The sequence below is a fragment of the Sapajus apella genome, unplaced genomic scaffold (genome assembly GCF_009761245.1).
Source record: "Sapajus apella isolate SASKATOON/1434 unplaced genomic scaffold, GSC_monkey_1.0 scaffold31, whole genome shotgun sequence".
Taxonomy (NCBI): Eukaryota; Metazoa; Chordata; class Mammalia; order Primates; family Cebidae; genus Sapajus; species Sapajus apella.
Genome location: NW_022436971.1, coordinates 24752979 through 24768314, shown reverse-complemented (window position 1 = coordinate 24768314; position 15336 = coordinate 24752979). Strand labels below are relative to the sequence as shown.

General features: G+C 48.0%; 1 protein-coding gene and 1 long non-coding RNA gene across 5 annotated transcripts; one reads left to right on the top strand and one right to left on the bottom strand.

Moving 5' to 3' along the window:
• Window positions 1–667: 667 nt before the first annotated feature.
• Window positions 668–8742, bottom strand: ALKAL2 (ALK and LTK ligand 2). 4 transcript variants are annotated; one of them, XM_032294290.1, is made up of 5 exons: window positions 8490–8742; window positions 7283–7336; window positions 7118–7198; window positions 4119–4183; window positions 668–1285 (listed from the first exon to the last, which is right to left on the bottom strand). In XM_032294290.1, the coding sequence occupies exons 1-5, from the start codon at window positions 8740–8742 to the stop codon at window positions 1280–1282; spliced, it is 459 nt and encodes a 152-aa protein (XP_032150181.1). In that variant the 3' UTR covers window positions 668–1279. The 4 variants fall into 4 exon arrangements, with proteins under 4 accessions (XP_032150181.1, XP_032150179.1, XP_032150180.1 ...); XM_032294288.1 differs by lacking the exon at window positions 668–1285 and adding an exon at window positions 1587–2312; XM_032294289.1 differs by lacking the exon at window positions 668–1285 and adding an exon at window positions 1605–1684.
• A 2015-nt stretch (window positions 8743–10757) lies between these two features.
• On the top strand, window positions 10758–13996 carry LOC116562109. The gene is made up of 2 exons (XR_004273776.1): window positions 10758–11749; window positions 11793–13996. It is a non-coding gene; the product is annotated as an uncharacterized LOC116562109 (long non-coding RNA).
• Window positions 13997–15336: the final 1340 nt, after the last annotated feature.

The window sequence follows — 15336 nt, the reverse complement described above, 5'->3', positions numbered from 1 at the left end:
TAATTAGCTATAATTAGAAAACAGGATTACATAACATCACTTCAGAAGTTATACCCTGTTCTCTTCATTCAGTAATTGCTTTTAATAATCTCAAACTCAAAATTTCGTACTCTTCTTTTATGTTTGTAAGTAAAATCCTACAGTTTTTCTTAAATGTTAATCTATATAAAATACAGATCCTCAAACAAATCCTAGGACCCTTGACTTCTTGATGGCTGTTCCCAGATAATACTGTGCCGACAAGGGCACTGAACAGAGAAACCCGTTGCTTTGCTGAATGCAGCTTCTTACATGGGATCTGGTTAGATTTGTTTAAAGTAAGTCTACATGTAAAATTTTGACACTGCTTAGAACTCCTAAGCTTCCTCTTAGTTTAGCATTTTCGTGATTACAAAATCACTTGGGAAATAATGGATACAACCTTGTTTGGAATATCTCCCAGCAAATCAGGGCCTATCTTAAGAAATTATGTCACCAATATATAGTAGCCTCTACTTTAAAAAATACTAATTATCCCTTACAGAAATTCTCAGGCTTCAAGTTTCATGTATTTATGCCTTTTATATTCTGTGACCTTTTCCAGTGTAATGATCTCTCAGTAGATCTGTAAAACATGAATTCCCAACAATAAACTCATTAGAGAGGTAGAGAGTCACTTTGAAGACTATTCATTATAACAAACACTTCATTTATTACTTGTGTTTATTTACAGTATTTACATATTGCACAATAGCTGGAATACTATTTTACATTTATTATACAAAGGACCAACAAAATTAGCCTGGATATGTCCACAGACTTACACTCCACTGTCTCTAAAACATGACTGAAATTTTAATTTTTTATGCCGTTCCAAATAATACCCTGGGAATTGTGAAAGTAATACGGAATATCAAATCATACCATATGCTATATGAAAATATACTTTAAGATTCTGCTTACGTTTCTAAAGGAATATTTTTTGCAATTTCACCCAATCCAGAAAATGAAATATTCTCTGCATTTGTTTTATAGCACTACATGTCAAATGTGGAGCATTCCTTTTGTGTTTTTAAAAAATAAGAGTGGCAGATATCACTGTCAAGTACACTGATTTATCGAATATATATCTGCAAACAGTGTCAACAACATACAAAACTCAAAGGACTTATGGAAGAGTCTGTCTGCAAAAATAAATCTCTTGTCCATGAGGGGATGTGTATAAAGACAGTTCTGTTTCCCTGTTGGTTTCCAAGGCACTTCTCATGGCTCCTGGTGTGCTGCTCCTGTACAGCTGTGCTCACTGCTGAAAACAAGTACATTCCGTTTGATATGACTATCCACACCTCTTACCATGAATTCCAGAAGACCTGGCACTTCAGTTAGGGGGGACAACGTGTTTATAAACACAGGCAGTCTAAGAGTGCATCTGTGTTTCTCTATGTTCCAAAAAGCGCAGTCTATTGTATTTTGAAAAATGACTTATTTTTGCAGTTAACTACATGGCGGCGATGTTAAAGCAATGAAAGTCAACACAGAGCCACGTGAATGCTTAAAGCTTGAAGAAGAGTGCTTAGTCTTGTGTTATCAGAATCCTCAGTAGTCCAGGCCACAGAGATTTTTATCTGGCAGTTCTGCAACCTCAGTGTTCACAGGATTATAAAGCTAATAATCAAGATTAGACATTTGTTTCTAGCATTCTATGCTCAAATGTCTAAACCATTGGTATTTATTTTTAAAAGAATGGTAAACTTCAGGGTCACTAAGATTAGGCTGCATTTGGGAGCGTACACTCTGTACTCACTACTCAAAACTCCAATTCTCTGACAGTATTCCAGAGCTCAGGCTTCTGATTAACTGACCTGTAAGTCTGGACAATAAAGTGTGTCTGTGACTTAGGGAGGGCAGCTGGGACACTGTTCTCTTTGGCCTGAAGGGGTCTATTAATGAGCTTCAGAAACTGGCAAATGGATTTGCTCTGAGATGAGGAGGGCAAAGCCTTTCCTGCCGAAGGCCTGCTTTTCTCAGGCTGTGGGCCTTTCTTTAGGAGACAAGGTCACGGCTTGCAGTCTTGCCCTGCCATCCTCATGTGTCAGGACAGAAGCGCATGTGGCTGGTTGTCAACCAGTGGAACCAGAACTGGGGTCCGCAGGGCCCTCCCCATGCCACCTCGTTGCAGGAGCGTGGGCACCCTGGGACGCCTGCCGTGCCCCCTGCTGTCTCACCGAGGCCTGCCAAGCTCAGCAAAACTCTGCACTGTATCTACATTGCAGTGACCAGCAACGTAACAATTTCTTTGCTGTTTAAACCTTTTGGAATCTGAAGAAATCAATCTAAAAAAATAGAAGTTACGAAATTAGAGTTAACAGGGTATCAATGTTTTAGACTTTACCCATGTCATGGCCAAAATGAACCCAGCTAACAGCCGTGACACCTGTGGCTGTTGAGCAGATGGCCTTTTGGGAACAGGAGCTTGTGAGCCTGGGCCTTGTCCTAACCTTTACCTGCGTCTCGTTGTCAGTCAGGCTTTGTTATGGTTGTCCGGTGATCCAGAGAGTGATGTGAAGGGTGCTGGGGGCTCTCAAGGGGGTTCTGCCACAGTTTTCCTGTGGGGCATCAATGTGGCGTCTGGCAAAGCATGACGTGCCCACGCAGAGACCCACGCAGGAGCCCGTGTCCCACGGACGTGTGACCACGTCCTTCGGTGCAACTGCCTCCAGCAGCAGCCCGTGGAGGGGGGCGGGGGTTGGCTAATGGGCACGTGGACGGAGTAGCTCTTCTATCAGCTGAGACCATGGGGAATTGGCTCTCCTCACTTGTAAGTAAATGGAAAATTTCCAAGGACATCCCTGGCTCATCTCTGGGAGCAGTGTGATTTAATTATAAAGAAATATGTAAAAAACTAACATTCTCATTTCTGGTGTATCACCTGGGGTGCCAGGAACATACATCTATTCACTGATTTATACAGAAAAAGTATCTGCGACACACAGGAGGAGGAGAAGCTTGAGAGGACCGGAAGGGCAGGGCGCGGGGCGTGACCACAGCACTTCTCAGCTCCATGCCTTCACCACCGCCAAAGAAAAAGCGCAGCCTCAGCCGCCATTGCTCACTGGCCTCCGTTGCCCAGTGCCACTCCTCTCACTAGCAGCAGTTGCTTCTGCTAGGAAAGACGGAGTGGAGGACACATGGGCAGGACCCGCGCTGTCTCCTGCCGGGGCAGGGGCCACACACCCAACCCTTCTGCTGCTGCCGCCTAAATATTCATAAGCGCTGCCTCTCCTTAGAGATCACATCTGTATAGGAAAGAGCACTCCCCTACCCTCATCCGTTTTACATGAGACGTACTAGAGAAACCACTAGAAAAATACTCCCTTTTCATGAATGTGCTGGACAGCCATCAATGGGCAGGAGGCCTACCTTAGTTGTGCCGGTGTAGCCAGCATCTGGCAGTGCCTGCACATACAAGACACGCAGTACGTATAAAGTTGGTGAAATTACAGTTTCATCCTGCTGTCTAAAGTGACTGAATTCTGTGGCATTTACGTCAGGGAAATAAAACCTTACCCTTCAAAACATCCACTGATGGGTCTTATATGTTGCCTATCAGCCCTTGAAGGGCCCAGGTGCAAAGTGTAGTTAATATGATATGCATTTACATTTTTACTTATTAGAGGCTATGAAAAAAAAGTTGATAGAAACCTTTAAAGAGGATAGCTGTTCTTTGTGAGCTTATTGTCATAATGATAGATTCCAACTCAAACATTTACCAGATGTGAGAATCTGCATGGATAATGTTGGTCATCTTCACTTGCGTTACTGAATGAATGCGTGCCTTGAAGTGAATAGTGCAGTTTTAGTCTGTTTCTGGCTTATGTACTCACATGCTGAAACTGGGTAGAGCAGGACCTGCCTGGTGCCTGTGTGTCGTACAGTGAACAGTTAACAGCAGCTGCCTGGGCACTGTAGACAAGCCAGTAGGGCGGCTTTCAGCACTGAGATAGTAAGAGTGCTGTGCCAACTCTGTGTAGAATACAGCTACCTCAGCCAAAGAACACATGTTCCTAAACTCCCATGAATTTTTCATGTCCCAAGCGGGATTCCCTTTGGTGTGTGCTCCAGTGCGTGTCCAAGCTTACCTTATCCTCCATGCACACTGGACTGACAGCCAGCCGGGTAAGAAGCCTGGCACATCTTTTATAGTCTATAGTGAAAATAAATCACAGACACTTGTCATTAATTTAAAACAAAAATAGCATCTTTTGCAAGTATATCAGCTACTAAAGCCATTTATTTCTTTAAATGTCTGAATTCCCTGGAAGCAATACAGAGTCTGTAGTCTGCAGGCATGGGTTCTAAGTTGTTGACTTAATAATTTATGGTGCTTCAAGGGCTTAAGCTTCAATGGCAGAAGTCGGATGATTTAAGTGGCGCTGCGGAGGGAGGAGGGACAGGCACGAAGACGGCATGGCTGAGCTGGCTGCCCATTGCTCCTCTCAGAAATAACTTCATTTTGCTTTCTACATGACAGTCCTTCCATACCCTTGTGTCACTTCTAGGTTATGTGCGGGCTGAATCCCAGCTTGAGTTGACCATGACACAAAGCCTTCTGCCTGTAAATTCTACAGAAAGTGGGTCACAAGGCAGCAGAGCAGAGGCGTGGACTGGATGGCGAACAGAAGCAACATGCCTGTTTCTAACTGCAGACTGATACTCCTCAGTATGAACACAGTCTCCCATTCCACTATTCTGCTCATGCTGCCTATACAAACTGAGAAGGTGCAATGATCCTGGCCATAAGGGAATTTTGAGGATCTATGGAAAGCTGTAATTGTTAATAAATTATTACAGTTTATTTCTCAAGAATAGCAAAATCCTACTTAAAAATGGGAGAATTTAGACTCGACTGAAAATCTGAATTGAATGGGGAGGTTGACAATGATAAATGCGAATAAGCTAGCTAGATAAGTAGCTAGCTCTACTTCCAAAAATATGCCTCCTAAATATTTGTGGCACATATTGCTAGGGGTTTTTCAAAGGGAAAAGCGTGCTGTAACGGCGACACTGGGCCATCTGAAGCCAGTGTCTGCCTTTCTCTTTCAGCAGCACCATGCTTTTCAGAATGCAGTTTTGCTAAACAGATTCCATATCATGGGTGCAGTGGATTGTGTGATTCCAATGGCAGATCTAATCAATGAATTGTAAAAACTTCCACTTGCGTCATGTCCAGGGTCGCAGTTGACTACACTTCCAGCTCAACCCACGTGTTTTCAGCAATGTCTGGCAAACTTCAATGTGCAGACCAATCACCTGGGGATCTTGTTAAAACGCAGATTTTGTTCAACAAGTCTAGATGGGACTTGGTTCTGCATTCTCAGCGAACTCCCCACAGGACCACACTTCGAGTGAGAAGGCACTAAAGTTCCTTCAGGTCTGACATTCCAGGAGCCCAAGGATTTTCTTTCATATAGCCTAACAAAGCACAGAAGTGGTCCGATTTCAGCTCTCCAGCTCTTTGTGGGCTAAGAAGAGGCAGAAAGCAACAAAGTAGCCACCGGTCTCCAAAGGCAGAGATCTACCAGCCTTCTCCCTTTCCTTGACCTGGGGTGAGCTGCGACCAGGAGCTTAGGATCACACAGCTGAGTTGCTGTGAGCACAAGGAAATATCGAGTAGGGGTACAGCACGATGCCCTGGAAAAAGGTCTGCAGAGTTCACCCTGAGATCTACATCTTAGCTTTACTGCTATCTGGCAGCACAAAAGCACTTCCTCATTTATAAATGAAAAGATGAGACTGAATGACTCAGAGGTCACTTGGAAATTTGGAATCTATGATCCTATTACTGTAAGAAAATATTTAATATAAAATATACGCACATTAAAACAATACAAATGACAAGATTTTCTAGCTCGAAGAGCCAGATTAATGATTCCCAATAGAAGGTGATTGCATTCCAAAAGAAGAAAACAGGAAAGTCCTAGCGTGCTGGGTCCACGTGGAAGGGTGAGGCCCAGCAGCGAGAATACAGAAACAAAACCCTTCAGGAGGTGTGTGCTGCTGGCCTTGGCATGAGGATGGTGTCACCAGTGGCATGGTCAGAGGCTGAGGCTGTGTTCCATGCGTCTCCGTGCTGGTGGTGTGGTGGGTGCTAAATGTGTATGTGCCTTCGCTTTGTCCAGAAAGTGCTGGTGTTGCCACTTCAGTGGGCTAAGGCTCACTGACATGCACCTGGCACTCAGAAGAAGTCCTATGAATGATGGTTATTATTTCAGGTAATTTTGCTGCCCAAACAAAGAAAAACACTTTGTGTACATTGGCTTTTGATTTGTTTGTTTTTGGAGGGGAAGGTAGGACAGCAAGTGTGGTCTGCTGCCTGGCCCGGCTGGAGGGCGCTGATGGCGGCTAGCAGTATTCCTAGTGTCTGCATGGCTTTTCTCCTCTTAGCCTTAAATGAATAAAAGCTGGAGTCCAAATTAAAAAAAAATAGGTTAGGGTTCTGTCACTGTAGCTAATAAGACTACAATGAAGAGAACAAGGAGCTACTTTTGGGGAATGTTTTGTTATGAATAAATAGGCAGAAGCGGGTTAGGAAGACTGAAAAGAAACAGGAGAGAAAGCTACCGCTGAGAGCTGGGCTGACAAGGGCAGCTCTGTGTTTCTGAAGAGTGATGGAGCCAGCCAGAGAAACAGTTTTGAAATCACAATGAAATTTGTGGGTGATAAGGTTGTAAATACTAATGGGAAGAAAAAGTCTCTAGTCAGAGCAGTGGTCCAGGTCAATCTTATTCTTGGAGTCATTTTAGCAACTCATTTTTAACATCTGTTTGACTGCCACAGTAGAGCATGCACAAACATGAGCACTGGACGGGAACTGGCAGAGAAGAGGAGAATAGGAGTTCAGCCCTCCCTAGAGCCTGTTATTCCAGTGACTATAAATAATTCCCAGTTTGGCATTAGCTGATGCAGAAGTTAGTTATCTTCTGCAATGGTCTGGCCATCTTGGCCCCTAACTCCACAGTGAGGAAGGAATAGGCAAATTTGAGCAAAGAAGGCAGGGGCCTCTGAGGAAATGGAAGGAGGTGGGAACCACGGCCTGCACTGTGCTTGCAGTTTATAAAAATCCAGTGCTGTTACTTACATGCAGGAATGGTGCAGTCTCTGGTGTTGTGATAAAGTCTATGGAAGTGTTTGCTGCACTTTGGACTAAAATAAAGAGGACCTGCAACACGGAAGAAGAAACAGATCATGAAGACTCAGGTGCAAAGGAGCTCTGGGAAAAGCGAGGACGGAGGAGAAAACTTACCTGTAAGGTGTTTTAGAAACTTGTCTTTCATCCTCAGATCTCGAGGAACAATTTCTGTTTCAGGGAAAAGAAAGTATTTTATTGCTCGAAGGAAGCATTTTTTGACAATGTGATCTTAAGTGAATGTTGAAGAAAATTAATGGAAACTCCACATTAGTCAAATTGCTTTGCACCAAAAAAAAAAAAAAAAAAATGGGGGGCCCTGGATTGCAAAGCATGACAGTGAAGAAGCCTCAGCATCACAGTAACTACTCCTGAAGCTCCAGGATTACGTCTGCTCTCTCCCCGCAGGATGCAGACAACCACAGCGTCATAGAGTTAAGAAAACTTTTTTTTTTTTCTTTTAAACATTTAACTTCTAGTCACTTTTAGACACTTTAATTTTGAGGACCTTGGGAATCAAATCCCACAACATTTCAAAGTTTTTAGAGAAAATGTGGCCCTTCAAACAAAAAAAATGGGTTCTAGAACATTACTTTTTCTAAATATTTAGGTGTAAATTAGTGGAAATATGCATTAACCTGGTTTATAAGGTATTCACTACAGAAAGACTCTGTCAAGCAAACTTCCACCACCAGGGCTCTCGGCACACAGTGGGTGGGGAAAATCCTGCGGACGTCCCCTCTGAGTCCAGCTTTGTTCCTGCGTGTTTACACTCCCTTGCTCCGGGCTCCTGGCTGAGCTCCGAGGGGGCGTGAAGCCAGGCCCTTGCAAGAGGGGCGTCCACATCCACGTCGTACACTCGCAAGGCATCTCCCTAGTGAGTTTTCATTCACTCCTAACTTCACGCAGCCGGGATAAGACTGACCTTCTCATATTTGACCTGATTGTGTCACAAAAGCATTAGAAGCTTTCATGCTTTCCTGGGAAATTCCCCGTGGGCCACCACTCTGGGCAGGGCCGTGAAGGAGCCTGGATGCCTCCTTCTCAGTTGGGAGCGCTTTGCTGGAAATGCTTCCATTTCCAAAGTGCCGGTGACAGTTGTGTGCGGAAATCACCAGCCCGCGCCGCGCTCCACGCGCCAGGAGGAGACCGGGCGTTTCGCCGCCAGGCCTCAGGCGCGGACCTATTGCTGCTATTTTCTTTTTCTTTAAAAAAATAATCCTGCTGTTCAATAGTCAAAATTGATTTCTCGTTTAGAAACGTGTGTCTCAAAGACAATTCCGCTTCCCCGCACCCTCGGCCCCGGGCGCTCGGTCGCACTCACCTACTCGCTGCTCGGGCGCAGGCCCCAGCCCCGCCGCCTCCGCGCGGCCCAGGGCGCAGTCCCGCTCGAGGAGCTGCAGGCCCTTGAGCTCCGCCGCGTGGTGCCTCCGCAGCTCCTGGACGATCTCCGCCACCAGCCGCAGCAGCGCGCGCCCGTCCGCCGGCTCCCGTGGCTCCGCGCCCCCCCGGCCGCGCCCCGCCGCCCCCAGGACCAGCAGCAGCCCCAGGAGGAGCGGGCGCCCGGGTCCGCGCATCGTGCGCTCGGGGCCGCGGGGTGGGAGGCTCAGACGCGCGCCGGGAGCTGGGCTCGCTGCAGGAGAAGGGGCGCGGGGGGCCGGGGAGAAAGTCAGCGGGGGAGGGGGGAGCGCGGGGCGGGGCGGGGAGGAAGCGGGAGGAGCCGCGGGCGCTGGACCCGGCTCCGCGCACCCCGAGGAGGCGCCCGCCGAGCCCGCAGGTGAGGACCAGCGGTTGCCCCGACGACCCCGTCCGAGGTCCCGCCCACCGGGAGCGGCCGCAGCTGGGGCCGAACGGAGCCCCCCGGAACCCGCCGCCGCCCCTCCTAACTTTCACCCAAAAGGCCGCGTCCGCCAAGCGCGCTGTGCCCGGCGCGAGCGCAACTTTCTTTCCCCTTCGGAAGCCGCGGGCGCGGGGGAGCGCCTCGGCCCGAGGGACCTCGCAGGGGCCGCGCCTCCGCGCCCACCTCCAAGAACGCGGCGCCGCGCGCCGGGCCCGGAGGCCGCGCTCAAGTTCCCAGCGTCGCCTTTGTGCGGTGGTCGCGGCGGGCGCCGAGTCCCCGAAGCCCACGGAGGAGACCCTCGCTCCGGCCCGGGTCGCGCCGCACTCTGGGAGCCCTTCCGGCCCCGCGCCACCCCGGGGCCACCTGCGCGCCGGGAGCGGGCTGGTCACCTGGAGCCGCCGGTGTCTTCGCCGTCTGTGCGCGTCTGTCCCCGCGCCCCGAGCTGCGCCACTACTCCATGCCCGGTGGCGGGCGGAGCGCACGGGACGCGGGGACTCGGGGACTGGCCGCTCCGAGCGCTGCACCCGCGACCGCCTTGGGTGCGCCGGTGCCGACTCCCGCCTCGAACCTCCGGGCGCTTCTTATCCCCGCGCCCGCCGACGTCAGGCGGGTCCCCGAGGGCTCCGAGCCGGGCTTTAATTAGAAGCCGCTGGACTGTCCGTGCCCCCATGCGGATCTCCGTCACCCCCGCCCCCGCCCCCCGCCCGCATCTCCCGCGCGTCTCCCCCGCGCCGCGTCTCCCGCGCCCCTTCCCTCCCCACCTTCCCCGTCTCGCGTCTCCTCCTCTTCCCCCCGCGTCTCCTCCCCCCGCCCCTCCCCCAGGCTGTTTCCCTCCGTTCCTGTCACTTGTGACAGGATGAGAAGAAACGCCTTTACCAGGAACTCGGTTCTGTTTTTGTCTAAATGTAGATCTTGGGCTATTAAAATGGGAGCTGCCTGATTGCTTCTACATTTAATAAGTCAATTAGAGTCTATCTGCTTTGGAGGGGTCCGATCCGCCGGCGGTCCTGGGGTCCGCTCTCATGACCATCCCAGGGGTCCGCCCCGCCCGATCCCAGGTCCCCAAGTTCGGGTCCCACGCCTGCGTCCCGAGGTGGGGCGTCCTGAAGGCGGGAGCGGGTCGAGCCGGGCGGCTAGGACTCCCCAGGCCCCGAGATGCGCGCGGCTGACCGCCCAGGAGGGGCATAACCGGCACCCCCCCCGGCCCCCCGCGAGAGGACTAGCCGAGGCCGCTCCCCGGCCAGGACCGCGCCGCCTGCCCGCTGCTCGGCGCTGGACCTTTGGCCGGCAGGTACCTCGCGCCCTGGAGGGAAACGCCCGCAGGACGCCAGGTGCCTCCCGGGTTGGTCTTTGAGAAAGTTTGGCTCTTTGGATGAAGCCCGGCACGTCCGTGAAAGTGCAGCAATTTGCGTCTTTTGTTTTATTCTTGTAAAATGTATGGTCAGTGCGTTGCGCACTTTCCCATCCGATTGGTGCTTTCTGGGCAGGAGCTGGACGTCTTCCAAGCCAGCGATCTGGGTGGGAAAGGTGTTCTGAGTGCAGTCCGGAAAGGCGGAGCGGGCGAGGATTGAACCTGCAGCGTGGTCGGGGCGTCGCGGGGAGCCCGCGGCAGGAGCTGGCGGAGCAGGTGCGCGCGGGGAGGCGGGAGGAGGCTCCGCGCCCGGTCTCTACGTTGGCATCTCGAGTCCTTCTCCTCGCCCCGCACCGGCTGCGCTTCCTCGGGATGGGAACGTGCCGCGCGGGGAGGCGACGGGGAGACCGAAGGTGGGAAATGGGACCCTCAGGACCCCGCCCCGCGCCCTCGGGGCTCTTTAAAAACAGATGGTTTGATTTCACAGCGAGGCTTTTCTTCTTTTTCTTTTTGCAGGCAACACGACTGAAATGTGAACGTTTCTGTTAAAATACGCTCAGGAAAAAGTACAATGTATGTCAAATAGATCTTAGGCACGTACCAGGAGGCATTTTTCCTTCTCCCTTTCCCCTTCCCATTTGCGTTCCTCCGGCAAGAGCGACGCCTGGCGATGGGGCGATGGGGCCGGCCCTCCCCTGCCCGGCTCCGGTCCTGCGCTAGGCCCACCTCGCAGCCGGTGTAAACAACAGCTTCCAGAAAACAAGCATGTGAAGATTCTACTGTTGTAAAATAGCTTGGTGTAAGACAGTTTTTCAAAAACATTTTGTATGGCAAAAGAAGAAAACATGACATTTTCACATATTATTTTTAATTTATGTAGACTTTTTTAGAATAGTGTTTTATAAAATGAAAAGCTAAATTTCTATAATATACCAGCAGGATCTATCCTCCCCCCAACGCACACACGCAAATTCTACCTGCCAAGGAAGACTTGCTGGTAATTAATATTATCTCTCTTCTTTTGCAGTTTGTAATGGGACAAATGGATTCCTTGAATGTGCCCTTTCTCCCATGCAATGTGGGCCCAGCCTCCCGCCTCACTCAGGAGAGGCATCAGAGCTGACGGTCTTTGGATGAATGAGACCTTGCTATTAAGAATCAGACAATTTATGTGTTCATTTATCTTTACCAAGTTCTGTGCTAAAATTATCTAGGTGCTGCTCATTTTATATTATAGAAACCATTTCTACAGGCTTTAACAAACTTAGAGTGTACCACTGATTTGTTAATCTTTACTGAACTTTCAAGTTAATGGTATTGTCAAGATGACCCCTTGGAGTTCTCCAGTCACCAGAAACGTGTGCTGTCACCCCTTGTTCTACTCCTGGGACTGGTTCCAGCAGATACCGAAAGCCAGGCACATTCACATCCCACAGTGGGGCCTGTGGGACACGCAGATAGGGAAAGTTGCCCTCCCTCTGCGTGGGTTTCACACCCTCCAGCTGCTGTGTTTTCGACCCACGTTTGAAAAATATCTGAAAGTGGACCCTTTCAAACCCCTGCTGTTCAAGAGTCAGCTGTATTGTGTCAATACAATCTGATGTGCTAAATCCATTGGCTGTGCTGGTAGTGCAAAGGAAAGCACCCCAGTTCTTTACTGTCAAAAACACATGAAGCTGTTTTTGACAGATGGCTCAGTCACTCCTCTACTTTTTGTGTAAAATGAGGTAGTTGGTCTAGTTGATGACCAAACTCTAAAACTACATAATACTAAGATTATTACCAAAAAAGTCTTAACCAGATGCAGTGTTCCCTACAAAAAGCTGAAGGTAATTCACTTGAAGTCATCACGATGAGTTCCATCATCTGTTTTCAGGAATCATTTAATTCCTTCCTTTAGGACGTGAACAACATTCTGCTCTCAAGGGTCCAGGACGCCAAAAAGAAAAGAGACAAAATTAGCAACAAACTGTATTCTAGGGTTACTGGAAAAATTTCTAGATTTGATGTAGTTGGTTATTTTTTTGAGAAAACTAAGTTGGATCATAAGAAGAAAACTGAGCAGAGGAAAAAAGTCTGTATTTAATCTACTCTGACAGTACTATATATGGGTCATAAGATGGGTGAGTTATTTTTTTTTCAATCCAATCCATAAACAGGTTAAAGTTCTGATGTTTTGACTGCAATCTTTTTTTTCTTCACCCAGAAGGTACATATTTAATTTTAGATAAATATTAACTACCTTCAAAGACTTTTAAAATAGGCATATACTATATGCTTTAAAAGGAATTGTTATATTTGTTCAATCATTATGTCAATCATTTCACAATCTAAGTAAGTTCGTATTGTAAAAAAAAAATTACCTTTCATAAAGGACAGCATCTTGTGATATAAACAAATATTGCTTACTGTTTAATTTTTACCAATTCTGGTTTTTTTTTTTAACAATCAAAATGCTATTAGTGTGCTGGGGAAGTACTAGAAAGTGTTTAAAGCATTTAGGAAGACAAGCTTTCTAACAGGATTAATTTTCCTATTATAGATGTAATAAATATAGACTCTCAGAAGTGATAATGTATGCATGATATCTGCCTCTTATTCTAGATCAATGAAGTTCAACATTCTATGTGATGCTTCTCCCCTTTGAGGGAGGAAGGAGACTATTCCAGAAACATGGTCATCTACCCCCTTCCCATTCTTTGACACCACATTTGCATCTGCGAATGCACACTGCTATGCATGTTCAGGAGAGAAATTAGGTGAAAGTTTTATTTGAAGGGTTGGGATGAGATAGCATGACTGATAAACATTTTAAAAAATTTATTGTTTAATGGTCAAGATAAAGAGGATTTTTTCATGGGGAAAGGCTTAAAGGAAGTATGGACTTTACCTTGTTCCTTCAAACTGGATTTTAGTTATAAAATCTAAAAACACTGTGATGCTTACTTGCCATTTGTAGGCACCAATCTGGCATCTTTTGATGGAAGCAGTGAGAATAAATTTGAATGAACACACCCGTCATCAACATATTAAAGAAAAGACCCTCTTATTTGGTATAAAGGCTACGTCAACAGTCAAACTCATATGCCAAGAAAATATAGTCATAGATGCCGAGTAACAACACCAGTATATGTACATTCAATCTGTTTGCTGCAGGAAATCAAATATTCTGATCAGAAGTGACACACACAATGGTCTGGGGTCATCGCAGAAACATCCAAAGTGTCATAAAGGCACCACCTACCAAAGTGGATTTTTGTTTGATTCTAGGATACGCTAACCACTGGGACAGAGATGCCTCCTGGATAGAGGGAACTGTGCCTGCAAACTCCTGAGCAGGAGGCCCCAGAGCTTCTTGGATCTGCTGGAAAGACTGGGCAGCAGGAAGGGGCTGAGAGGAACAGATGGTAAGGCACCTCCCCTGAACTCCACTTTCTTTCAGGAATGCAGCATAGTGGAGTGCAAAGGAGGTGGGCACCAAAGCCACAGAAAGGGGCTCAAGCTGATTCCCACCCACATCTGTATGAACTTGGGCGAGACAGCTTCTTTGAGCCCAGTTTCTTCATGTCTAAAATGGCAGGAGTACGTAGAACCTCGGAGGTTTTATACACATTAAGTAAGATAAGATAAAATATGTTAACTTTTTAGTAAGTTTAAATTTTTTTAACCGACCAATTACTGGTACCACTGCCTTTCATAGTGTCTGCTGTCATCATGGTCTCTTTTTTTCTATATTTTGTCCCTTACAATATGGCATGAAAGAGAACGTTATCCAATCCTAGAGAATGTCTGGGGCATCAGAATTTTGTGACTTATTCACAGCTGCATAGAAAATCTATAGTTAGAAGTGGACTGAAATATCCAGAATTAGTAAGTTTCCATGTGACCAGCACTCAGAACAGTGGGTGAAGGCTCAGTCCAGCGGAGTTGGATTCAGACCTGGGGGTGAGCTGCTGCTGCTGTCTGAGGCATGGTTCGTGTGCTGTCAGGAAGCTGTAGAAGTGTGTCTGGCTAAGAGGTACTAGGGCCATGAATTCATAAGAACAGTCTGTGTTTTGCTCACTTGACCCTTCCTTAAAACCATGGGGACATTTCAAGGCTGGTTTCTCTGGTATTTTTGCCACTGTTGCAATGCAGTCCCTTAGACAAAGAGTGCTTGAAACACTGTCTTAGTCCATGTGTGTTCCTAGAACAAAGTACCTCACACAGGAAGCTTATAAACAGCAGAAACTCACTCCTCACAGCCCTGGAGGCTGGAAGGCCAATATCAAGGCGGATTGGGTATTTGATAAAGGCCCCCCTTCCTCCTAGACGGCACCTTCTCGCTGTGTCCTCACACGGGAGGGGCAAGGGAGCTCTCTGGGGTCCCTTTTGTAAGGACACCAGTCCCAATGAGGCTCCACCCTCATGACCTCATCATCTCCCAAGGCCCCACCTCCTGGCCCCTCACTCTTGGGATTAGGCTTCAACACAGGCACTTTGGGGAGGCTCAGACATTGAGCCACAGCAGATACACAGCAGGACCTGGATAGGCCAGTTGCTGGTCCCGGGAGAAATCGGAGGCAGGAGCGCCCAACCTTTTGGCTTCCCTGGGCCACACTGGAAGAAGAAAAGTTGTCTTGGGACACATGTAAAATAACACTAACAATATCTAACAAGCTAAAAAAAATCACCAGAGAAATACCATAATGTTTTAAGAGTTTATGAATTCCTGTTGGGCCGCATTCCACGCTGTGCCCCACGGGTTGGACGTGCTTGGAAATGGACGTCAAGCAGAAACAGCCTGCACCTCCAGCAGTCAGGGAGGGTTCGTGCTGAGAAGCTCTCATGCACCCACACATCCCATGAGCATCACCTGAGTCCCCTCAGGACGGAGGGGAGAACTTCTCTCTGCAAGAAACCTGCACTGTTTGGTGACCAAGGTGTCCCTGTGTCGGGTGCTCCTGGAGACTGGGCAGAGTGCAGGGTGTGGGGCTGGGT